Consider the following 25,830-nt stretch of genomic DNA (forward strand, 5'->3'; position numbering starts at 1 on the left):
TGGGCTGAGACAGGTAAGCCATGTATCAATTCCTAGGGGTCATCTGCGGTCTCAAGTGCAGTCTGTACCTCCTATCTGGGACATTTAGGACACACTAATAGACACAAGAAACCTACCGGTCATGGCCATCATTTTCATGATCACAGCAACGTGACGATGTTCACCTCACCAGAACCTTCTAGACCAGGGCCTCACCTGGTGGAACCTCATGTGCCTGCCTCCCCTGTTCCCACCTATGATTCTTGTTGTTGTTGTTAAGTACCGTGGAGTCGGTTCCGACTCACAGTCACCCTGCACAGGGTTTCCAAAGCTGTAAATCTTTACGGGAACAGAAAGCCTCATCTCTCTCCCATGGAACAGCTGGCAGTTTTGAACTGCTGACCTTAAGATAAGCAGCCTGATTTGTAACTGCTAAGCTACCAGAGCTACTTATGGTTCTTCTTAGACCTTCTTTAAAAATCAGAATCCGTGTTTTCCCCAATAAAAACTTTTTTTTTTCTAAAGGAAGTATATGCAGACAATAATCTGAGGTTTGGTGTTTTGAAAACTGTTTAGACCATAATAAACAACAGTTTCCAATTTTTTTTTTTTTTTTCTTAGTTTAAGGTTAGGGTGGGTTAAACACTGGGATGTTCACTGAAAGGTCAGCAATTCAAACACCAGCCACTCCTCAGAAATCCTATGTGGGTCGGTTATGAGCTAGAACCGACTCAACAGCATTTAACAACAATAACATCAATTCTATAAGTATAAATGCCTTAAAATTTTACGATAAATTTAACATTAAAAATAAATATTTTCTAGATGAAAGACAAGAGTTTCTCAGTCATTTTTATGGGCCAGGGGGACTGGGATTTGGCAGCTGTGGAGGTTGCCCTAAATCCCCAGCAGGGGGCCCTTAAGAACAACTAACCCTCAGAACCAGGCCATGAAGGAGGGAGAGTTCAGCAAGGCCAACAGAAGTCATTCCATTCTGAGGCTCAGTTTTTACAATAGCCCATGAGCAGTAAAAACCATACTTATCTCCTTTAAGCCTCTGAGCAGCCCAATACGGGAGATTCGCTTAAGACAACTTGTCCCAAGTCACACAACCAGCCATGGGTGGACCTGGTAGTGAACAGAGTTATCACTCCAGAGCCCACTCTGGTGTTCTAGGGCACTTTGTGGAGTAACACAGCATGGGATTGAGGCCCCACTCTTTACAGTGCATGAACATGGCCCATGGAGTATAGAAAGAACTCTGGTGGTACTGTGGGTTAGGTCCTGGGCTGATAATCGCAACGTTGTCAGTTCAAATCCACCAGACACTCCATGAGAGAAAGATAAGTCTGTCTGCTACCATATGGTTTCATCTTGAAAATCCTCTATGGGATTACCGAGTTGAAATCAACTCAATGGCAGTGGGTTTGGATTTGGGTTTGGTATGCTAGAAAGGAGCCTGGTGGCACAGTAGTTAAAGGGCTCAGGTGCTAACCAAAGGTCAGTTGTTCATGGGTAGCTCGAACCCTGCTTCCTTAAATTTATATCCTTGGGAACCCTATGGGACAGTTCTACTCTGTCCTTTCAGATCATTACAACTGAGAATTGCCTCACTGTCAGTGGGTTTAGGTTGTTTTGTTTTGGTATCCTAAAGGACTGGCCCTGTCATTATATAGAGGAGAACCAGAGGACAAGTGGCAACTCCTAACTATGGTGCCTACAGTCACTAAGTACCCTGGGAAATCAGAGAAAGGAGATTCAGTGGGAGCAAGCTGAACCAAAAACAATCCTGAAAACTGCTTCCAGTCAAACATCAAAACCCTGCAAAGAAAAGCGAAAGCAGGTGGGGAAAACAAGTGCTAGCAGATAGGAAAATATATTATTACTTTGGTGAAAACAATACTTTTTTTTTTAAGTATCACAAAGACTTAGAAAAGAGAGCTGGGAAGTCCAAGAAGTCCAACTTACCTCATAATAACTGTTGGGTAAATGGGATGGGATGATGATTCCTTGGTAGTTGCTTCTCATGGGCAGTGGTAGCAGAAATTTCCCTGAATAAGTAGGGAGGGAATACTTTCTTAGAAATGGCTGTAAATTCTGTTGTCTATCCATACGCCCTTCCCTGCCCCTCCCTTTTTATCTTAATATTTTTTTATAACACTGATTTTTACAATCCTGTACAAGGCTCAGAAACCCTATACAAGGTTGCTATGAGTCAGAACCAACTTGATGGCAATTAACAACAAATACAAGTCTACTCTTCTGTCTTTGAATATGAGATGCACCCATGAGTAATAAGAAAACAAAACTATGATTTGGAAGTGAGGAGAAAACAAACGGGATTTAGTAACAAACTGTTGTTAAAAGTCACATCCAACATGATACTGGAAGTTATGCCCCCAATATTTCAAATAGCATCAAGGTCACCCAAGCATCAACAGTGTTTCCATATGACACAAATATATATACATATATATAATGGTAAGTTTTTTTTTATATATACAAAACAAAAAACTACCATTATAATATTTAAGTGTATAATTCAGTGGTATTAATTACATTCAGCATTTTGTACAACTATCATCGCTATCTATTGCCAAAAGTTTTTCATCATCTCTTATATAAATTTCCACTCCCTGCACTCCCTAGCCTCTGGTAACCACTAATAAACATTTACCTCTATGCATTTGCCCATTCTAGATACATCATTTAACTGGGATTATACAGTATTTGTCCTTTTGTTTCTGACTTATTTCACTCAGCATATTTTCAAGGTTCATTTATGTCTAAAGTTGTATAACTTATTTTGGGGCTGAGTAACATCCCATTGTGTGTGTATACCACATTTTATTTATCCATTCATCTGTTGGTGGACACTTAGGGTTGGGTTGTTTCCACCTTTTGGCTATTGTAAATAATGATGTAATGAACAATAGTGTATGAGTTAACTATTTTAAAAATCAAATTTAATAGCATCCGTATACAATAGGGTTTGTGAAAATGAGTAAGACCCTCAAGGAGATGGACTGACACTGGCTGCAACAATAGAGGCAAACATAACAATTTTTGTGAGGCTGGTGCTGGGCCAGGCAGTAGTCTCTTCTGTTAAATAACACAGGGTCTCTATTAGTCAAGGAATGAGCTCTGGTAGCGTAGTGGTTACGAATCGGGCTGCTAACCTCAGGATCCTCAGTTCGAAACTACCAGCTGTTCCGCGGGAGAAAGATGAGGCTTTCTGCTCCCGTAAAGATTTACAGCCGCGGAAACCCTGGCGGAAACCCTGTACAGGGTCGCTATGAGTCGGAACCGACTCCACGGCACATAACAACAACAATTAGTCAAGGAGTCCTGGTGTGGCGCTGTGGTGTGGCGCTGTGGGTTAATGCACCAGACTGCAAAGCCGTTTGAACTTCAAGTTCTGCGGTTCTAGCTCACCAGCTGCTCCTCAGAAACCCTATACAGGGTCTTCTATGGGTCAGAACCAACTCAACGGCATTTAACAACAACAATTAGTCAAAACCAATTCAACGGCATTTAATGACAACAATTTCTTAAGTATTTAAATGGACAGATGGATGGTTGACTTAATTCTGCTTCGAAGCCAATTAGTTCTTAACAAGCTAATAATATACTTTCTTCATAATAGAAGTTGGTATCTTTCTCCACACTCTCAGAGTCACAATATTTAATGTCTTGTTAAACTTTGCTCAGTGTATACACACACACACACACACACACAAAGCCAGTTCCTACTCACAGTGACCCTGCATGAGGAGCAGCTGGTGGATTAGAACCACCGACTTTGCGGTTAGCAGGTTAGTACTTATCCTAGCACACCAGAGTCCCTAGTAAACAAATTGTTAGGTGTTTTCGAGTCGGTTTCTGGTTCCGACTCACCCTATACAGGGTTTCCAAGCGACTGATGGGTTTGAACTGTCTACCTTGCTTTTAGCAATCCTGTGCTTATCCTACAGCGCCACACTAGGACAAAACAAAAAAAGTCACCAGAATTTCTTGTCCACATTTTCCAACAGAATTCCCTTCCAGGAGTCTTTCTGGAATCTTCCTCTCCCACCTCCCCACCCCACCCCCGTCAGGGGCAGGTCCTCAGCCCCATTTCTCCGCTCACCTGCCTCCACCTGAGTCCAGCTGCCCCAGAAGGCTCTACCAACCCCTCACTCAGTCAAAGGTGTCCCCTTGACGCCTCCACCCTCCACCCTCCTGCCTTTGTCCACATGGACACCCGTGCCTTGTGGGCAACACGGGCCTGAGCTCCTCTTCTCCAATGTTCACACCACCCCACCGAGGTCGGCGCCAGAGCTGAGCTGAACACAGACCTTCGTGCCAGCCCCGCCTCCCTCCAGTCAGGCCTGCGTTCTCGAAGTTCCTACACCTCAGAGCCATTATTCCTGGGGGACCCTGCCCACAATGCCCTATCCACTCTGTCGGCCCTGCCTACTCCGGTCCATCTCTCAGAGCCCCACTTCAGCAGCGCCCTCACGTCTCACTCTGAGGAATCTGGTTCCTGAAGTGCCGCACCGCACGTCTCCCTCCGCCAGGGCCGGCCCTTCCGGGAAGAGGGCCCCGCCTCTCCACCAGAGAGCGTGAGACCCACCTTCCCGGCGCCCACCTGGGGACTGGGCACGCCCACCCGCTCGCGAAATCCGGAGCCTAACAGCCTCTAAGAAAAACTTCAACACCCGCGGGAGAGCATACCCACGGGGGCACTTCGGCTCGCTGAAGGGCAGAGAGGCCTGTAAAATAGGTTCTTTGCTAAACTGCTCTTTTAGCGCAGTAGGCAGCGCATCAGTCTCATAATCTGAAGGTCCTGAGTTCGGCTCTCAGAGAGAGCAGGACAAATATAGACTATCAGTGACGGCGTCAGAGGGACCTCCACAGGCCTAGTGTCCTCTCCTCCTCATCTAGCCAAGCCTTTCTAGTCACAAGAGACAGGTATCCATGGGATTTGGGCTGCCCAACAGGCTTTGTGACCGTGCTCAAAACACCACCTCCTGAGTTCTGGGACACGGAATCCCTCCCGCTGCAGCGATGACAGCTGTCACTGGGGACCCAGGCGTCCACGAACAACCGATCCAGGTTCTTGCGTGGCTGCCTCCAGTGTACGGGGTAAGTGAATGTTTACATCCATTACACAAACGGACCAACCTCTCTCGACAAGGCACACAAGTCCCAGCCCCAGGGAATGGCCATTGTACCTCTCCCACCATGAGAAAACACAATGTTGGCCCCGCTAAAGAATGAACTGCAAAGTGCAAGTTCCCTCAAAGTGCAAGTTCCCGGACAGTACTTGATACTATCAGATTTGGGTGTGGGAGAGGCTGTTTTTCAGTCTCATTGATTGGTTCCCTAGACTGTCCTAGGAAACCCTATACAGAGTTGCTGTGAATGGGTACATGATTCAACACCATGAGTCAGATTGGACTAGATGGCAGTGGGTTTGTGGCTAAAGACTTTTCTGGAAGGTAAATCTATTTCAGACAAAGGTGATCTGGAATCAGTAACTACTTTTTCTTACCACTGACCTGCCTGATCACCTTTATGGACACACAAAAAAAATCAGACCATGTAAAGGTAAAGAAGGAAAGAGTACATTTGAGATCTCATTTTTTCAATGCCTGGCCCAGTGGAATAGATCTGTTGACCTCTACCTATTCTTAATCCACCCCCATTGTTTTCCAGTGAATTCTCCTGGATGCTAACTACTTACAAGATGTAGTGGCCTGCTGACTATAGAAGGGGTCAGCAAACTACAGCCAGTGGGTGCAGTCTGACTCACTGCCTGGCTTGTACAGCATGGTCTTTGAAAACAGACTCATTGGGTTATGTACTATGCATGCCACAAGAGTTGATAACTGAGACAGAGATCTATGACCAAGCTTAAAACATTTACTGGAGTCCTGGTTTGGTGCTGTGGGTTAATGTACTGGATTGCAAAGTGGGTTTGAACTGCAAAGTCGGTGGTTCAAGGTCACCAGCCACTCCTCGGAAACCCTATACAGACTCACTCTGGTGTAGAACCCAGTCAACAGCACTTAACAAAAAAATTTTTACTAGGAGTTCTGGTGGTACAGTGGGTTAAGCATTGGGCTACTAACCAGAAGGTTAGTGGTTCAAACCCACCAGTCACTACTTGGGAGAAAGCGAAGTTGTCTGGTCCTTTAAAGGTTTACGGCCTTGGAAACCATTTCTGTGGAGCAATTTGAAAGTCTATGGAACAGTTCTCCTCTATGAGTCAGCATTGACTGTACAGTAAAGGGTTTTCAACAGTGGGAAATGCTTAAAAGAGCGTAACTAGTAACAAATAGGCCCTGATTTACAACAGCTCAAATACAATAGTGGGTTATTTCTCTGTAAAGTTATAGTCCAAAGTGGGATTTCAAAAATCGTCTGATAAAGTGAGTTTGTGTGAAGTGGCAGTTTCCATCACCAAATTACGTCACACATCTTCGTTACCTAGTGCCGCTGTTTAAAAATAAAAAAATTTTAACAAGAATTCATTTTTTCAAAGTTTTAGAGGCTAAAAGGTTCAAATGAGTATCTTGGCCAGTAACAGTTTCTTCTGTGAATTTCTCTCTAGTTTCTAGTGTCTTCCAGTGATCCTTGCCATTTCTTTGCTTATAGGTAGGGTCTCATAGTCTCTCTTTCTCCTGGGCGTCTGTTTGTTTTGCTCCTTTTATAACTCAGAAGTAATTAGAGTTCTAACCCACCCTTCTCAATCATGACTTCATGAGAATAACAAATCCCTCTTTCAGAACAGAGTCTCCTCCATTGATGCAGGGGGCAAAACTTCAGTACATTTTGTGGGGAGCATAATTCCATCCATAACCAAATCCAACAGAGAGAAAGAAGTCAGCTTCAAGGTATGATTAGTCTAGCTCATGGGAGTTTTAACCTGTATCAAGAGTTGATCTTTCATGGTCTCTCTATTCCCTGATACATTCTGAAAGTATCTATGTGTACATGCCTTTTCTTGAGCTCTTTTTGATTCAAAAAACGGTTACCAACAAGACTGCAGGGTCTGAAATTCCCGCAGTTTGCTGAGTAGGGGGCACGAGCAATCCATGACAATGAATTTGTTACTTGAAAGAACTGGCCACATAGTCCAGCCATTTGGTTTTGCTTTGCTCTTTTATTCATTACAAAGGTCAGAAATCAGTGGTAGAAAAATACAGCAGAAAGCCCCAGGGCACATAGTAAACCTGGGTGTGCAGTCTAGGTGGGCAGAGGGGAGACAGAATGCTGAAGGTGTCTAGCATTTGGAAGTCTTTGTCTCAGGCGCATCTGGCCTTCTAGGGCCTCCACTGGCATGGCCACTGGCATGTCACCCTCAGTACATGAACTGGTACACAGTAGCACTGTCCTTGGAGCCCGTAATCAGATACTGGTTGTCAGAGGACACATCACAACACAGGATTTCTGAAGACTCCTCTACCTAAGGAGAAAGAGGGAACCAGAGTGACACTGTGCAGGCAAGACAAAGCCAGGCACAAAGCCTTCTTTTAGGGCTGTTGCAAGAGCTTACCATAGACTAAAGATGGTCGGGAGACAGGAGACAACTCCCCAGATGTTAGCCTAGGGAGCCCGTGAGTTCACAGACCCTGAAATCCCATTCCTCCCAATTGATAAAGTGCCATCTTAGGTGTCCAGCAGTATCTCTGGGATCCAGCCATCTGGGATCTAGGAATATCAGTACTGAGTACCTGGGTTTATACATCCTCCTTTTAGTACCTGAAACAATCTCCGGAGAGAAGGTGCCTCCAAGCTGTAGATGAACTCGTCCATTGTGATCACTAAATGGCTCCCTAGTGAAGGTAAGAAGGAATGGAAAGCCAGAGACCAAGTCTGCATTTTAGTCCTGCTCTGCCGCTGGCTAGACTGGGGAAAGGACAAGGCATTGTCTACCTTAGTTTCCCTATCCATAAAAATCAGAGACACGACCTGAACCATTCCCTTATGTCCCCTCTCTTAACTACACTCAGGACTATGGTTATCATTGAACAAAAGAACAAACCACTGGGCCTGTGGCTCTCATGTCGGCCTGCATTGTTACGTTCTGGGTAGGAAGGTACTGCTTATATAGAGAGCCAGAAACGCAAAGGCGAATGAGTAGAGAAAGAAAATAGAAAACGCCACTGTGAAAGGAGAAAATGTTGGTGAAGGAGGAGGAGGTAAAGGGTGGGTCAAGTGGCCATCTGGATCTTTATTTGACCAGTGTCGGGGATGAAGGAAGAATTAAGAGCCTAAAGTCAAGCTGGGCTCAGACTCGGGAAGGAGGTTCAAAGTAGGACATCTTCAGGTGTCACCTGGCTTCTCACTCACCACAGGAAGCAAACTTGAGGTTGTAGTGGTGTGTGTCTCTTAACTGCATGTTCATCTTAAACTTCTCCTCCCGAAAAGTGTGCAAGATCATTACATCACTATTTCTCAAGCCTACTAACATCCACTCCTCACTGGGATCATGGGCAATGCCAATGATCTGTTTGGAAGAAGGTATGGAGTCAACACTCAAAGATGCCAATGCCATCATGCCTAGCTCATCAAACCTGTCCCAATCCTGCCTTCATTCACATTTCTACTGGGGGTGGAGCCTGGCCCCAACCGTAACCACCCAGGTACCTCATGTTGCAATTCATACTCCTGGAGTTTCTGGTAGGTCCTCAGATCCCAGGAATACAGGGTGTTGTCTTCCCCTCCTGTCCAGAATTTACCAGCTGCGATGTCAACACATCTGGACCCATATACAGGGACTTGGTGTGTCCTGGTAGGAAAATGACTCAGAGGTTGGTCTGGGTCTGAGCCTTGGAAGGTTTAGGACCAGGAACCCCTACGAATATCTCAGATACAGTCAAGGTTGACCTGCCTTTCTCTATTGCACAGGGAGGAAAGGAAGGTCCAGAGGGGAACATGTGCTTTCCCAAAGCCTCACCATCAAGCCTTCTTCCCCCAGTTGCACCCAAGGGTCTGGGAGAGAGAGATTTTACCTGATCAAGATTTGGTTCTGCAAATCCCAAATTTCAACAAATCCTTGGAAACAAGCCACACAAATCTGAGCATCAGAGGAGATAGCCAGGGACGAGCACTTGATGCCCGTAGAGGCCAGCTGTGCCCTGATGTGGGGTGTAGGTGCCAGATCCCAGAGAGTCAAGCTTCGGGACAGACCTCCTGTGATCAATCTCTGCTCATCAGGGAACAGCTTGCAGGTGAGGACGCAGTTATGACGGTCCTGTAAGCATGGTTCACATTCTTGTATCACTTGGGAATCCCCAAGCCCTACTTAAATACCCCCTCACCTGAAATTCCAGCTGGTCCAGAGGCGTCTTGTCCCAAGCATGCAGGGCACTCTCATCCCACACCTTCATGTAACGGGAGTCGCATGTGTACACATGTTGGGTATAGCGACTGATGGCCAAAGCATAGACTCTCCTCCCATGGTAGAGTCTGCCAATCTTCCAGTACGCACGTGGGACCTTCGGCCTGACCACTACTTCACCTGGAATTGGGGGCTGGTAATAAAAGAGGCATGGCTTGGCCTCCATTATCCAGGGCATCCTGCCCCTCTAGTCCCTACTGAATTCCTAAGTCATTCAACAAATAGCTCCTCTGCAACCTCAGGCAGCATTGCCATGTCTTTGGGCTCCTGAGACCATTGAATATCCCTCTGCTGTAGCCCAGGTTGTGCCCAGGTTCTCTCCCTGATCAGCAGAGCCGCATTTTCAGACAATTCTGAAAGCCAGCAATCAGTGGAGTCTGACTGATATCTTCATGGGCAGCCCCCTAATTGAGAAATGGGAAGCCATCGATAGAGGATGAGGGGATGAGGGAAGTCTGGTTCAAAAGAAGCCAGAGCCCCAGGCTCTATACCCATAGAAGAGAGAATGGGAACTCACATGCACTTAATTGTGTCACCAAAAGTACGTCTTGGAATCCTAACCCCTTACCTATGGATGTAATTCTGTTGGGGAATAGGGCCTTGTTCTGTTGATGAAGCCATGTCAGTGTATCCTAAACCTAATCACTTCTGAGTTATAAGGAACAGCATAGACAGAGAGAAGAAAGCACAAACTGGGGGTTGGAAGTTAAATGTCCCAAGAAGATCATCAGCAGAGCTACCAGAAGCTGAAACTAGCAAAGCACCTCCTTCTAGACCCACACTCTGAATTCAGACTTGTAGCCTCCTGAGCTGGTTGAAAACACGTTTCTATTTGAAAGCCATCTACTTGTTTATCTGTTACAACAGCATCAGGAACCTGAGACACAGACACATTCATTCTAGTGGGGTTTTCTTGGATTCTGTTTTAAACACAGGGCTGCTCACCCTCCCCTACCCATGGATCTAGTGGTTTCTTACTCAGGGAGCAAAGAGGGAAGGGAAGAAAAGGATGCCAAATTTGAGAAATAAGACACTCACAAGTGTTCTGAGGAGTAACTGGCCTTCTGTGGAAGGAAGCCAGGAGCCAGGCTGACCTGCAGAGGAATATAAACACCCATATAGGCAGCAGGTCACAGGGCGTCTGGCAGTTACAGAATCATATGATTCAGGAGGCTTGTCTCCTGGCACTAGTCACCCATCCTAGCCCCCTCTCAAGGGGCAGGCAGTGGACCACCTGCACCCATCCCAGCCTGTACTTACTATACTCCGATCCTGGCAGGAAGCTGTAAGAATTGGAAGAGAGAGAAGAAGGTAGAGCATCAAATGGGTTGCTTTGTGCTGGGATCCACTCTTCCCCAGGGCAATTCCCTGCTCCCCACCGAGGCTACCTCAAGGGAGACCTACCTTGCACCAGACTCTGTTGCTTCTCCTGGTTCTGCAACAGAGAAACTTGGGGCCTGGGTCTCAGATGTCTCTAGGGTCTGGAAGGCCCACTGTTGCTGGGCCCCAGAGTCTACATCATGGTAAACCAGGCCATGCTGCGATGAGGGGCCTGGGAGCTGCTGAGACATACTGCGCGGACTTAGCAGTTGGTACAGTATGGATTGTTCATGCTGGGAGGAAACGCCAGAACTGCCTGGCACATCCCTCCTTTCCTCTGGGTCACCATAAACCCTGGGTGCCTCTTCCTTCTCTCCACTCATGTTCTTTAGATCAACAAAATGCCTGAGTCCTAGGGCTTGAGAAATGGGGCTGTCAGAACAGATTCAGTATGCATATCTATTGTTTGGATTGTATTTAGAAGGATCAGAAAATGCCTCCTTTAGGAAGAAGATTCAAAAGATGTATTGCCAAATAATTTTTGACACTAAGTATTGGTAGCAACAATGTTAGGAGCGAAGGTTCTACAATGACATTTTGAGATATTAGTTCCAGAGGTTATGTTTCCCTTTTAGACACATTGAGTGCATTTTGTTGTTGTTCTTAATGCCGTCAACTCAGTTCCAAGACTTTAAATCTTCACAGGAGCAGAAAGCCTCGTCTTTCTCCTGAGGAGCGGCTGATGGGCTCAAACCACAGGCATTTTTGGCCATGTGAAATCAGCACACCCTTTAATCTGGCTGTATACCTTTCAAGTGAGAGGACTCATCGTCAAAGTAAATAAAACCAAAGGCAACAAGCTATTTTCCACACATATCATGAGGCCTTTTGTCCCTAGAGGGGACAGCATGGAGGAACCTGAAGAAGTCATGCAAATATGAGGGGACTTCAAAAAGCTTGTGGAAAATTGGAATTAAAAGTTACGTAATAGAATTTTTTGACAAACTTCTTTGAAGCCCCCTCAAATCATTTGATCTAGCAGTTCCCCTCTTAGAAATCTATCCCTTATCGGTAACAGAACCAGGAACTGCATATACCTACACCAGGATGTTTCATTCAGCATTGCAAAGAAACCCATGAATCTGGAGATAATCAGATTGCTCTTTCCTAGGGAGACAGTCCAATATATTTCTGTTGTTAAGTGCCATCGAGTCGGTTCTGACTCATATCGGCCTTGTATAGGGTTTCTGAGACTTTTCAAATCTTTGTGGGAGCAGAAGATTTTAAAAGCCTAAAGGAGGCTTTCTGTGATCTTTGTACATCCTTCTCCCTCAGAGTGGCTGGTGGGCTCAAACTGACCTTGTGGCTCACAGTCCAGTGCTTATCCTATGAAGCGACCATGCTCCCCATGTATGAATATAGTGGAGAGAAAAGGAAATGGGATTGAAAATAAAAACTTCTGGCATACGGCCCAGGAAGAGGCAGGAAGGATGGTCAACAAAAATCGCAAAAATATCTGAGTCACGGCATTTTTTACTTTGTTCTTCATACTTTCTTGAATTTGATTTATAATAATAAACTGGGGGAAACTATGCTAATTGAGGAGTCCTGGTGTGGTGATGTGGGCTAATGCATCAGATTGCAAAGTCGTTTGAACTGCAAGGTAAGTGGTTCAAGCTCATCAGCTGCTCCTTGGAAACCCTATACAGGTTTGCTATGGGACTGAATCAATTCCACGACACTTCACAACAATATGCTAATTAAGAGTGAGAGAAAAAGATAAAAGTCATGCAGTTTGTTGTTGTTAAGTGCCTTCTAGTCAGTTCTGACTCAAAACAACCCTGTGTAGGGTTTCCAAGGAACAGCTGGTAAGTTTGAACCTCCGACCTTGTAGTTCAAACCGATCTTGGATCCAGCGCATTAATCAATCAATAAGATGGGGAGGTGGGAAGCTGGTGAGAACTGAGTGATAAAGCAAGATACTCACCCACAAGCATGCACGCACAAACACACACACACATGCACACCTCAGGGGGGAGCCATGCAGAAGGACCTAATGTGAATGGCGACACCATGCACAACCCATGTGACCAGATGCAGCAGCATGGCAGTCCTCTCGTCCTGACCTCCCAGACTTTCTTCATTCCATCGCTCAACACGACCCAAGTTCTAAACCCAGCTTCTCAGCTCCCTCTGTGCTTTTTATTCCTTCTCAAACTGCCCACACACCACCATCACATCCTGCCTCCTTCCCAGGATCACTTACCCAATACGCAAGGTGCACATGGCTTTAACTGTGCTTAGTTAACAATTAGTTAGTAATTGTGATTACATACTTAACAAGTTCACCTGGGTTTCACCACGTCTTTGCCATGTGAAACCCAAGTGAAATTATTCAGTACAGATTAGTTAAGTAAGCACAAGTATGCCCTTTGTTATTAAGTGCCTTCAAGACAGCTCTGACTCATATGGAGTTTCTAAGGCTGTGCATCTTTGCAAGAGCAGAAAAGTCTCATCTGTCTCCTACAGAGTGGCTGGTGGGCTCAAACCACTGACCTTGTGGGTTCACAGTCCAGTATTTATCCTCTGGAGCTACCATGCTCCAAATTATGTCCCTGTTGTTGTTAAGTGCCTTTGAGTCGTTTCCAACTCATAGTGACCCTGTATAGGGTTTCCAAGGAGCAGCTGGTAAGCTTGAATCGACGGACCTTGTAGTTCAAACAACTTTGCAGTCTGACACATTAGCCCACAGCTCCACGCCAGGACTCCCTACATACCGGTTAATCCACCCCTGCAGCCTCCCTCTACTCTTCAGAATAGGAAACCAGTCTGAGTTTCTTACCAGTCCCTAGGGCACAGCAAGAGGTGTTTCAGACAAACTCTTTCCTCTGTCAGCTCTTATCAGTGCCCCTAACACCCTCACTCAAATGCTCTCTCCATTTAATGTCCCCTCAAGGCCAAGCTGTAACCAACAAAGGGCAATGGGGTGCTGCCTATCATAATTAACAATGCAAGTAGAAACCTTTTTGCACTTCCATTTTTAGAAGCTTATCCTATAGTGCACTTTGTTGTTGAGTACCATCTAGTGATTCAGCGACCTGGTATAGGGTTTCCAAGGAGCAACTAGTGGATTTGAACAGACTTACATTCTAGTGCTTATCCTACCAGGTGCACTTGGATATATGCAAAATAACAAATATACAAACTGAAACATTAAAGCATTTTTTTTGTGATAGCAGATGATTGGCCAAAACCCAAATGACCTTGGGGTAGAGAGGGTGGTGGAGTGGGCTGGTGAAGTAGATCTCACTATAGGCGGCTTCAAAATTTCCTGGAAAAATGAGGATAAAAGATAATGGAATTTTTCCACTAAGTTTTTGAAGCCCCTTTGTATATTCCTATAGAGGAATACTCTGCAGCTTTTAATAATAAAAGGACATAAGCATTGATATGAAAAAATTCAACGTGTATTAATAGTGTTCAAAACAATGTGCTTCTAATGCAGTGTGTGTAAAAGAAGGCAGGACAGAGCATCTATCTTTGTAAGTGTTTGTACAGACATAAGAAATTAAGAGTGATTCTATAGAGAATGGAAATTATGTAACTCTCTATAGTGTTTTAACCTAGCTTAAATAGTTATTAGATCTTGAGCCTTCTCAGCCAAGTACTTTCTCATAGCCCCGCAAATGCTAATTCAAGGACCTCATGATTCTAAGCTAGATGTTCACATTATTCAACAATGTCTCCCTAACACACATCAGGCCTTCTTACAGAGTTCCCCACGGCTGACTCAGCTCTACACTCTCCCTTGTGAGCTTGAAGAGGAAATCATGGAGCACAGTGTGATGAGGGCAGCCAGAGCATGATGGGAACACTGCCCAGGTCCACTGAGGGCTAGATAAAGCTTAAAGGCAGCCAGGCCAATGGACTGAGACTTCCACTAACAGAATAAGCAAAGCTTCCCAAAAAGAGCAGAAGGTAGAGTCAGCTTCACCTATTGCCCCTCTATCCTTTCCTAGAATTGAGAATACAGGCAACTCTTTCCCCAAAGACTCAGCACAAAATGCTGGTGCTGGATCCATCCTCCCAGCAAAAGCGCTCATGATAACTTACCTTCACAGGTACAAGGCAAAGCCTTGGAGACAGGTGATCTGCAGAGCTGACGCCCAGCTAAGTCTGCGTACCCCTATGCTAGACCCAAGACCAGCTTCCCCAACCCAGCACTGCCTTATCCCACAGATGCTTCCATTTTTAAGCCATTGCCTAATTGAGAATCAGGTTCTAGTTGCTGATTAGCTGAACCTGGGTCAGGTCTGGTCCAGAATGACTTGCCAATCACACTGGGCTACAGCTGTCTTCACATCCATAACTGTCTTCTTCCATGGCCAGCTCCCCACCCTCACCTAAGCTATCTACTGTGCACCCTTCCCTTAAGAACTCATCTTGAGTCCTCGGTGGTGGATAAAGTGGGGATCCACCAAGGCAGATCGTGGCAAGAGGCAGAAGTGGAACAAGGTATTTTCTAGGGAGATACGTCTTTAAGATCGGGCAACCCCAGGAGAGCCAGTGTTAGGACAAAGATGGAGAGTGGAGTTTAGGTTCCCAAGAGCTATTTCTAATTCTTGTCTCTGGAGAAACCCTGTTCCTCCCATACCCATTCATCCTGTGTTTCTGCCCATGTATCTACACACAAAACACTACTATTCCAAGGTGGTATACATATCACTATTTACCTCTATCCCCTTTACCCTTGCATACCTCCCTGTATCTTCACCTGTCTTGATCATTCTTCTGCCAATCTCCCTCTTCTTGTATATTGCCTCCCTATTACCCAAGATAACATGTCTACCCTATAGCCAATGAATTGCTACTTTCCTTCCACATTCATCCCTGGTAACCATCAAAGAATGTTTCTTTTAGTATGGAAACTTTTTCTTGACTTTTTATAATAATGGTCGCATACAATATTTGTCATTTTGTGATTATTGACTATTTTCACTCAGCATAATGTCCTCTAGGTTCATCCATGTTTCACAGATTCATTGTTATTCTTCAGCGTTGCATCGTATTCCATTGTGTGTGTGTACCAAAGTTTGTGTATTCATTCTTCCATTGATGGGCATTTTGGCTGTTTCCATCTCTTGGCTCTTGTGAATAATGCTTCGATAAACATTAGTATGCATAGATCTGTCAGCCCTCACTGCTCCATGCAATTAGGAGTCACCCTGAGTGTTCCACAGCCCACATGTTCACAGTGGTGGAAGCAGGAGGTTCTGGATCCTACCTCCAAGCCCCTCTGCCGCCATGGGTCTTTGCATTCTGCATGTGTCTCACTCTCCAGCCAGCTTAGGGTGTGTGACTTCTCTCTGGAACTCAGTTTTGGCCTTCAAGAATGGGTAGTGAAGTTGGTCCTAGTGTTTCCGCTCTTTTGACAGGGCAAAACAATTAAGAGTTATTTTCTGAAAACCTCTGTGTATGTGTGAATGAGTGAAGGTTTATAGAGCAGATCATGAGTTTTACATTCAACAAATCACATACTTCAATTCTCACAATCCCCTCCATCTTCTATTCCCTTTAACTCTTACCTTGTCCTCCCCTACCTTCATCATTCTTGTCAACCTCCCTCTTGCTGTAATTGCTTTCCCCATCACCCAAGTTTACACATGCTTACCCCCTTGGTAAGTGCCATCGAGTCAGTTCCAAACCACAGTGACCCTGTATAGGGTTTCCAAGGAGCAGCTGGTGAGCTTGAACCACCGACATTACAGTTCAAACCAACCTTGCAGTCCAGCACATTAACCCACAGCACCACACCAAGAATAATTCTACCTTCCTTCCCACCTGTGGTAACCATCATAGAATATTTCTTTTAGTATGGAAACCTTTTCTTGACTTTTTATAGTAGTGGTCTCATACAATATTTGTCCTTTTGTGATTGACTAATTTCACTGTGCATAGTATCCTCACGGTTTTCATGTTACATCGTGTTTGTCAATGCTGTGTAGAACCTGGGCGGGGCAGAGGCAAACAAAAATTCAAACCCATTGCTGCTAGTCAATTCCGACTCCTAGCGACCTGATAGGACAGAATAGAAGTGGCCCACGTTTCCTAGGCTGTACATCTTTACAGAAGCAGAGTGTGCCACATCTGCCTTCCACAGAGTGACTAGTGAACATCTGGCTGCTTGTGGGAGGCAGGGAAGTGGGAGGGAGGCTCAAAACCGCAGAGGACTCTTCATTGTCTCCCAAACACTTCCAGTGCACCAAGTTTCCAGAAGGGCCAGTGAGGCATTCAGGAATCAGGTGGTGAGGCCACCTGATTTCACCTTTGTTTCCCTGGGGTTCACATAAATGGCCCTGCTCTGGACACTCATAAACCTGCACAGATGGAGAAAAAGCTCAGGGCCAGTCATGGCCTGAAGAACCTTCCAAAATCCTGGGGCCACGTCACCTGCACTGGCCAGAGCCTGAGGAGTATCTGGGACATCAGGTTCTGTCCTCAGTGATCCTCACCCTACAGGTCCCTGCTTCACTCTGCTGTAACTGAGACTACCAGCCACCTCCCAGAGACCTTTGGGCTGGCTTCTGATCTCTCTCCCCCCTGGAGAGACTGATTGAAATTTGACCAGATATTGCCCTCTGGGTCTCAATTTCCTTCTAAGTAAATGAAGGGCTTTGGGGCCCATGACCTGGAACCCTTTGGGGTCTCCCAGTGTGATACAGGGACCATCCAGAGGAACAAGGCCTGGCTCTCCTCCCCAGCCCTAGGGCCCAGCCCTCTGTGCTGGTGTCCCTGGGACACTCGAAGCCCGGGCTCATGAGGCCAACTTTCTGATGGGAGTGGCTCCCTGCCATATTCCACATAGTCCCCAGCTAGAGAGAAAGGCAGCAAGAGCAGATGTGTCTGTGAAGGGGTAAGGGGAAGCTTTATGGGAGGGAGTGTGTATGTGTGTGTGGTTGACAAACTCTGCAGAGCTTTGGGCCAGTTTAAGACCCTGTGAAGTGAATGTAGATGTGCAGCTCAACACCTGTCTCTGCTGTTCTGTGTGGCCATCAAGCCTCCAGGACCTGGCTTGTTCTTTCTTCAGTGTGTATAAATGTTGTTGTTGTTAGGTGCCATGAAGTCAGTACCAACTCAGCAACCTTATGCACAGCAGAATGAAACACTGCCTGGTCCTGGACCAACCTCACTATTGTTGCCATGCGAGTCCATTGATGCTGCCTGTTTAAATAGGCCTCGGGATACCACCATGCAAACACTAATAGCGGGTGTAGGCTGAAAGCAAAGGAGAGTCCACAGGCTTCCTGCCATACATGTCCACAACCTTATTCCCATTTATGTTTTGTTTAGGGAGGCAGGGATAGGTGTGGTGGGGAAAGGGGCAACAGGAACAGAGGGACAGACCAGTGAAGTCTCCAAACTCACATAGTTCCTCAGTGGTGCATGAATTTTCCTCCATGTTCCCTTGCCAGCCCCCTTCTACCTTCTTGGTAGCTACCATTTCAAACCTCCTCTCTAAACATCTGGCCTTCCACTTCATATGGAGATGCTATCAAGAGAGCATTTGCCTGCATCCTCCTATCCCCACCTGGACTCTCCTTCAACCTGAGTCCATTCCACTCCCTCCTCTCCACCTCATTCCTCCTTTTCCTGCATTTTCAGCTGTTATTCCTCCACTGGAGTCCTGGTGTGGTGCTGTGGGTTAATACGCTGGACTGCAAAGTTGGTTTGAGCCACAAGCTTGGTGGTTCAAGCTCACCAGCCGCTCCTTGGAAACACTATGCTGGGTCCCTATGGGTTGGAACTGACTCAATGGCACTTACCACCACTAGCACAATACCTCCACTGGCACCTTGTCATCCAATTTAAACTGGCTCAAGACACTTCCACATTAAAATAGGAGAAACCAAGCCAAACCAAGATAACTCCACACCTCTTGTCATCCCATCTTTTAGCAGGTTCTTCTTCTGCCAGGGCTATCAGGCTTTGAAACCGGTGCCTACCAGCTTTCAGGGACTAGCTCTTTGCTGGTAACTTCCAGACAGAAATGTCATCCATTTCTGAGCCACATACTCATGTGCTAATTGGTCCTCTTCCCCTCAAATTGAATTGTTCCCCCCAAATAGTGAAATTATATAGTGGAATCCTGGCCTCTATACCTGTAAATATGATCCTGTTTGGAAATAAGCTTTTTTAAGTTTTATGTTAAATGAGTCATACCCAAATTGTTGTTGTTGAATCGATTCCAACTCATAGCAACCCTATATAGGGTTTCCGAGGAGCGGCTGGTGGGCTTGAACCACCGACCTTGCAGTTCAAATGGTTTGCAGTCTGGTGCATTAACCCACAGTGCCACACCAGGACTCCATACCTAAATAGAGCAGATTATAAAAAGCTGAGTTATAATAAGTTATCCCCCCCAAAAAAGGGCTTCTGTCGTGAGTGGCACACACGTAAGACATCTCTAATGCTCTACGTGCAGAACTGAAACAAAGAGATTTCAGAAATGTAATTTTTGCTATCAGGGCAGCTGGTGATCGTTGGTCCCAGTGCCCTAGTTACCTAACATAAATAGAAGGTTTTATTCAGGAAAAAACAAAAAGTTCTACAAAGCTGAGTTATTTTTAAAAAGCACACTACACATGGACACACATGGAGAAACAGACACCAGGTGAGGATCACCTCCAAGCCAAGGACCACAAACCAAGAAGTTCCTAGGGTTACTGACAAAGGACTGTGGAGACAGGAGACCACTGTGTGGACTTTAATCTCTACAAAGAACTGAGAAAATAAATACAAGTTCTTTAAAACTACCCACTTGTGGTATTTTTGTTACAGTAGCACCAGGAACTAAGACACTTACAGGATTCATGAGACTGAACACCAATTCCTACTGTTGTAATTATTTGTGCATCTTTCAAAAAGCTTCCTTTAGCGTTATTTGCTAGTTTTTATTAGAGAATTTCTCTTACTCTAAGACTTCTTTGTATATTAGATAATACTTTGATACTACATCCCTTTTATTATCTTTAAGCCTTACTTGGGGTTATTTAAAACAAAACAAAAAATCTTAAAACTTAATTTTTAGTAGTCAATTTATCAATATTTTCCCTTGTGATTTCTACCTTCCATCTAATGCTTAGAAAGTTTTCCTACTGCATAATAAGGATTTACTTTTATTTTCCCTTGGAAAGTGAAATTTTATTGTTTTCCAGCATGCTTATAAAAACTTGATTAAATCAATAAAGTCAGATAGTTAATATCTTTCTAACATGGGGTTTCCAAGCCAAGCTCTGGTAGCGTAATGGGCTACGAGTTGGGCTATTAACAATAAAGTCAACAGTTTGAATCTACCAGCTACTCTGTGGGAGAAAGATGGGCCTTTCTGCTTCTTATAAAGATTTACAGCCTCAGAAACTCTGTACAGGGCTGCTATGAGTTGGAACTAACTCCACAGCACATCACCAATTTTAAGAACAAGGTCTGTCTCTCCATTTATTCAGGTTTTTCCCTTTGGTGATCCTAAGTGAAGATTCTTTTTCCATATGAGTCCTGCATATTTATGATGTTCATTCCTAGAAAATCTGTTCTCTTGATTCTAATAAGAATTTTCTTTCATTGTATTTTCTACTGATTATTGGTACATAAAGTTATTTACTATGAATGTTACTTTTTAACTGGTCATCAATCCCTGATTATAAATTGAATAAACAGAAAATTAATTTCTCTCAGGGTTTTCTACCAGGATGAATTTGCAGATACTTGTTCCTTGTCAGCATTAACCCTGAGAGTTCTCCACTTCTTTCTCATTCTTAGGATTTCCCCTCAGTGTGGACACTCTGATGCTGAGTAAGCTGAAAGCTAAACCTAAAGGCTTTCCCACACACACTACAAATGTAGGGTTTCTTCCAAGTGTGGACGGTCTGATGTATAATGCAGTCCGAACTATAGCTGAAACCTTTACCACACTCCACACATCGGAAAAGTTTCTCTCCAGTGTGGCTTCTCTGATGTCGGATCAAGTGGGCATTAACATGGAAGGCTTTCCCACACTCCTTACACTGAAAGGGTTTCTCTCCAGTATGGATTCTCTGATGCACGATATAGTCAGAACTACAGCTAAATGCTTTTCCACACTCCATACATTTGAAAGGTTTCTCCCCAGTATGTATTCTCTGATGCCTAGTCAGTTTGGCATTGATGCTGAAAGCTTTCCCACATTCCTTACATTGATATGGCTTTTCTCCAGTGTGAATTCTGTGATGGTCAAGCAGGTTTCTTTTAGAAGTAAAGCATTTCCCACACTGAGTACATTCAAAGGGCTTTTCCCCAGTGTGAATTCTCTGATGCTGTATTAGTTTTGCATTAACATTGAAGGCTTTTCCACACTCATTACACTCATAGGGTTTCTCTCCTGTGTGGATTCTCAGATGCTGCCAAAGCTGGGAGTTACATCGGAAGGCTTTTCCACACTCATTACACTCATAGGGCTTCTCCCCAGTGTGGATCCTCTGATGCTGGATTAATTTCCCTTTGACGCTAAAGGCTTTTTCACATTCAGTGCACTCGTATGGCTTCTCCCCAGTGTGGATTCTTTGATGCTGAATGAGTTTCGCATTATTATGGAAGGCTTTTCCACACTCCTTACACGGGTAAGGCTTCTCTCCAGTGTGGATGCTCTGGTGCTGCCTTAGCTGGGAGCTGCACCTGAAGCCTTTTCCACACTCAGTACACTCGTAGGGCTTCTCTCCAGTGTGGATTCTCTGGTGTTGAATTAGTTTTGCATTAACATTGAAAGCTTTCCCACAGTCATTACACTCGTAAGGCTTCTCTCCAGTGTGGACTCTCTGGTGTGTAATATATGCAGAGCTACAGCTGAATCCATTTCCACATTCCTTGCACTGATAGGGCTTTTCACCAGTGTGGATTCTCTGGTGCCTACTTAGACTCCCATTAACACTGAAGGCTTTCCCACACACCTTACACTGATAGGGCTTCTCCCCACTGTGGATTGTCTGATGTGTAATATAATGGGAACTGTAACTAAAGCTTTTCCCGCATTCCACACATTTGAAGGGTTTTTCTCCACTATGAAGTCTTTGATGCCAAGTTAATTTTGCATTAACACTGAAGGCTTTGCCACATTCCTTACACTGATAGGGCTTCTCTTTAATATCTCTATCTTGATGCTGATTACACTGAGAGTCACACCTGAATGTTTCCACTAGTTCTTCACATTTGAAAAATTTTTCCTCAGTATCAACTATTGCATGCTGAGTACACTTCATGTTGGCACTGAAGACTTTCCCTGATTCTATGTTCTCAAGGGGCTGCTCTCCAGAGGCAGCAGTATGACAGTAATACAGATTTGGGCTTTGACTAAGGCAACATTCCTCCAGCGGGCTTGTCTCACATTTTACTGACCCATCAGTGACACTGCTGTCTTCTTTTTTCACACCTGTTGGGTAGACTTCCTGTTGCTTCTCTAGAACATAGGCATCTGAAAGATTTGTTTCCTGGGAAAAGTCCTTTGGAAGTTTAAATGATATACTTTCTTTTTCTTCACACATTTCCTTTGTCACTTTATTGTCAGTCTGGATATCAACATCTATAATAGAAAACATCATGTAAGAACCATATTAGAAAATAAAAATTGTGCTAGAAGGAGCAAGGGATAATAATCAAGGGGCTCTCTAAAATCATCAGACTAGATTTAAAAACCTAAGATTCATTTATACAGTAGAACAGTATGAAGCTGGTAAAAATAAAATGTAGCTATATGTGCTGACACACACACACACACACACACACACAAAATACCCAAGATACACCATTAAGTAGAAAAACAAATTGAGAAACAGTATATAAAGTCGTCCCATTTATGTAAAGGAAAAAGCAAAAACCTAGAAAACTTCTGGAAGAATACACATTTGATACTTTTTTTTTCCCCCACTTTGTACCTTTCTATACTGTTTTGAGCATTTGCCAGTGTTATAATTCTTAAAATAATGATTTAAAAACATTACCAGTTTCTTTTGACCTAAGGCAAGAACACTGTAAAGGGTATCACCACTGGAGGGTAAAGGTGAGAGCAGTGGAACAAAGCTCCAGCTCTCACCCCCCAGCCTGGGCTCTTTCTTCTCTGCAGTTTTCTCAGCCATCCCTATGCACTTGTTAATAAAAACAGAAAATGCTTAACAAGAAAGACACACAGCAGCAGCACTAGAAAGCAAAAAGAAAATAATTTTTTTCTTTCCTAAGAACTTAAACTCTAGACATCCCAAAAGTCCTCCAACTACTTTAGGATGACTTTGTTGAAGGGTCCCTGATGTTTTTATCCTACCTGTTCCCCAGAATATTCCTACCTTTTCCCTCTCTCCTCAAACCTAAAATTATCATTCCACAAAATTGTTTCTTTAGCTTCAATAGGCTTCAGAGTTACTGATCTCTGCATTTGCTCTCAAATTTCTTAAAAAGCATGCCCAAAAATGCTGCCTTGGTTTTCTCATTCTCTACTCAACCATGTGTAATATGCCTGCACCAATATTTCATCGTAATTATTTTCAGTAGACCCAACTGACTTGGATTTCCCTAGCAAGTATTTTCAAAATAAAATACTCTTTTCCCAATTATAAAAGTTAATGCATACACATCTGTAATATCAAACAGTTACAAGAATGAAAATGAAAATTTACTAAGGTATGACCACCTAACAGCAATTAAGGCTAATCTGATAAGTTGTTGTTGTAAAGTGCCGTCGAGTCAATTCCGACCCATAGTGACCCTGTATAGGGTTTCCGAGGAGCAGTTGGTGTGCTTGAACCACTGACCTTGCAGTTCAAATGACTTTGCAGTCTGATGCATTAGCCTACAGCGCCACATAATCTCCCGCTAAATCACAGTGATTCGAATTTATACTTCTTATTCACTTAACAACAATAATATGGACTCCTGGTGTGGTGCTGTAGGATCAGCACTGGACTGGGAATCACAAGGTCGGTACTTCAAATCTACGAGCTGCTCCTCGGAAACCCTATACAGGGTCACTATGAGTTGGAACCAACTTGATGGCACTTAACAACAACATATGTATGTTGTTATATACTTTGCCACTTTTTCTATCTTGATGACCTTATACTTATCAAATCCCAGGGTGTGGAAAATGCTCCATTCTTTTCTTTCTCTTTACTAACACATTCTACCACCACCACCACTCCCCAGATAGCAACATGCCCAGCTAGCTATGTTGCCTACCCTCTCTTGCAATGAAGATGGTCACTTGACACAGTTCTAGAAATGGAAATTTAAACAGAAGTCACTGGGTGGAGATTCTGAGAACACTGTTAAAAAGGTCATTTTGCTGACATGGGCCCTTTGCCCTTTCCCTTCTGCTTGCCTAGAATCCAATTTGATTCCACATCCCAGTTAGCCTACACAAACTGCCTAGATTAATTTTCCTATCCTCAGTTATGGGAATGTGGTGGCTCTGTAGGCCAAGCACTTGGTTGCAAACCACAAGGTCAATGGTTCAATCCTACCAGCTACTCCTCAGGAGAACGATGAGGCTTTCTTCTCCCATAGAGATTCACAGACTCAGGAACCCTACACAAGATCACAATGAGTTGGAACCAACTTGACGGAGTTTAACAACAACAAGATCACAATGGGATGTTATAACCCTCAGAAAGACTTCAAGACTACTTGCTGCCTACAGAATTAAATTCAGTCTTGGATGAAGAACAGCTACGATACTGCATTCCCCTCTTTTTTTTGTCAGGCACATTATACTTCCTTCAAATCCTCTATTTCCAAAATGTTGTTAAGTGTCGTTGAGTCAGTTCTGACTCATACAGCAACTCTGTATAGGGTTTCCAAGGAGTGGCTGGTGAGCTTGAACCGCCAACCATGCGGTTCAAATCAACCTTGCAGTCCAACACATTAACCCACAGCACCACACCAGGACGCCATTTCCAAAATACGCCTTCCTTTATCAGAGATCATCAAAAGGGGACAAAATTGGCTGAAACAATACATTTTTAAAAAAAGAAGATTCACAGGATGGATGAAAGAGCGTCTCTAGAAAGCAAGTTGAACATTATGGGAAATGGGAAGTCATCTGACAGCTACTCTGCATGAACCAACTCGAATCTGGCTGCTTCAAGTATGACCTGGGAATTAGCAGCTCTGGCATCACTTGGAAACTTACTAGAAATGTAGCATCTTGACCAGACCTAACTTACTGAATCACAGTCTGCATATTTAAGACCTCTAGGTTATTCACATGTACATCAACCTGTGAGAAACTCCAAATTAGAGAATTTCCTCCTTTCTACCTTACTTAACTATGTGTAGTTGTCTCCTTCCAAAATATACTAACGACAAATGCTTCAGTGAGCACACACTGTAAGCTAGACCCCTGATATGTGATCTCATTTAGTCCTTCACCTGTAAGACTGGCACTATCACCTCAGTTTACTACCATCAATTTTCAGAGAAGAGGACACTAAGTCTGAAGGAATGCAAGTAACTGACTTGCTCACAGTCACACAACTAGGGAAGTGGCACAGCTGGCATTTGAACTCAAGAAAGTTTACTCCAAAGCCACCAGGCTATTCTGCCTGTGTGAGAAGACTGTTAATTCTATATTCTCCCCATTAAGTGGACAATATTTAAAAACTAGCAAGAACTCAAAAAATTACTGAATCTAATAATACTGTCTGAACAAGGTGGGATTTCAAACTTAGGACCACAAAGAGTTAGAATGAGGCATCTGAAAGCGATCTGTTCTTGGGATTAGAAAGAAACAGCAAACTTCTATGACAAATTGTTGTTGTTGTTAAGTGCCATTGAGTCGATTCCGACCCATAGCGATACTGTTTTGGGTTTCCAAGGAGCAGCTGGTGAGCTTGAACCACTGACCTTGCAGTTCAGACAACTTTGCAGTCTGACGCATTAGCCCACAGCTCCACACCAGGACTCCCTATGACTCCCCGTGACAAATGGGATCTATTAAAAAACTATCTTAATCATTCCTAGCTCTACAAATATTCAAAACTTATTAAATTGTACTGGCAAATAAATATGGCAAGCTTTTATGTTGTTCAAGTTGGCTTTATCTCTAAAGAGTTAAACTTTCCTAC

The 25,830-nt window shown here is 44.1% G+C and overlaps 1 protein-coding gene and 1 non-coding gene across 2 annotated transcripts in view; one reads left to right on the top strand and one right to left on the bottom strand.

The window, feature by feature from the left end:
* Positions 1-4,483: 4,483 nt before the first annotated feature.
* The window catches only part of ZNF23 (zinc finger protein 23), a 38,781-nt gene continuing 17,434 nt past the window's right edge, over positions 4,484-25,830 (bottom strand). The window contains exons 6-13 of the mRNA XM_006860317.1: positions 21,670-22,175; positions 20,655-21,585; positions 9,291-9,490; positions 8,320-8,476; positions 7,729-7,802; positions 7,335-7,432; positions 4,960-5,092; positions 4,484-4,660 (exon numbers count right to left, since the gene is read on the bottom strand). Of these exons, the coding sequence (XP_006860379.1) occupies positions 4,484-4,660; positions 4,960-5,092; positions 7,335-7,432; positions 7,729-7,802; positions 8,320-8,476; positions 9,291-9,490; positions 20,655-21,585; positions 21,670-22,175 (2,276 nt within the window). The remainder of the gene's footprint in view (positions 4,661-4,959; positions 5,093-7,334; positions 7,433-7,728; positions 7,803-8,319; positions 8,477-9,290; positions 9,491-20,654; positions 21,586-21,669; positions 22,176-25,830) is intronic.
* Positions 4,760-4,832, top strand: TRNAM-CAU. Its single transcript has one exon. It is a non-coding gene; the product is annotated as a tRNA-Met (tRNA).

Source organism: Chrysochloris asiatica, unplaced genomic scaffold (genome assembly GCF_000296735.1).
Source record: "Chrysochloris asiatica unplaced genomic scaffold, ChrAsi1.0 scaffold00037, whole genome shotgun sequence".
Lineage (NCBI taxonomy): Eukaryota > Metazoa > Chordata > Mammalia > Afrosoricida > Chrysochloridae > Chrysochloris > Chrysochloris asiatica.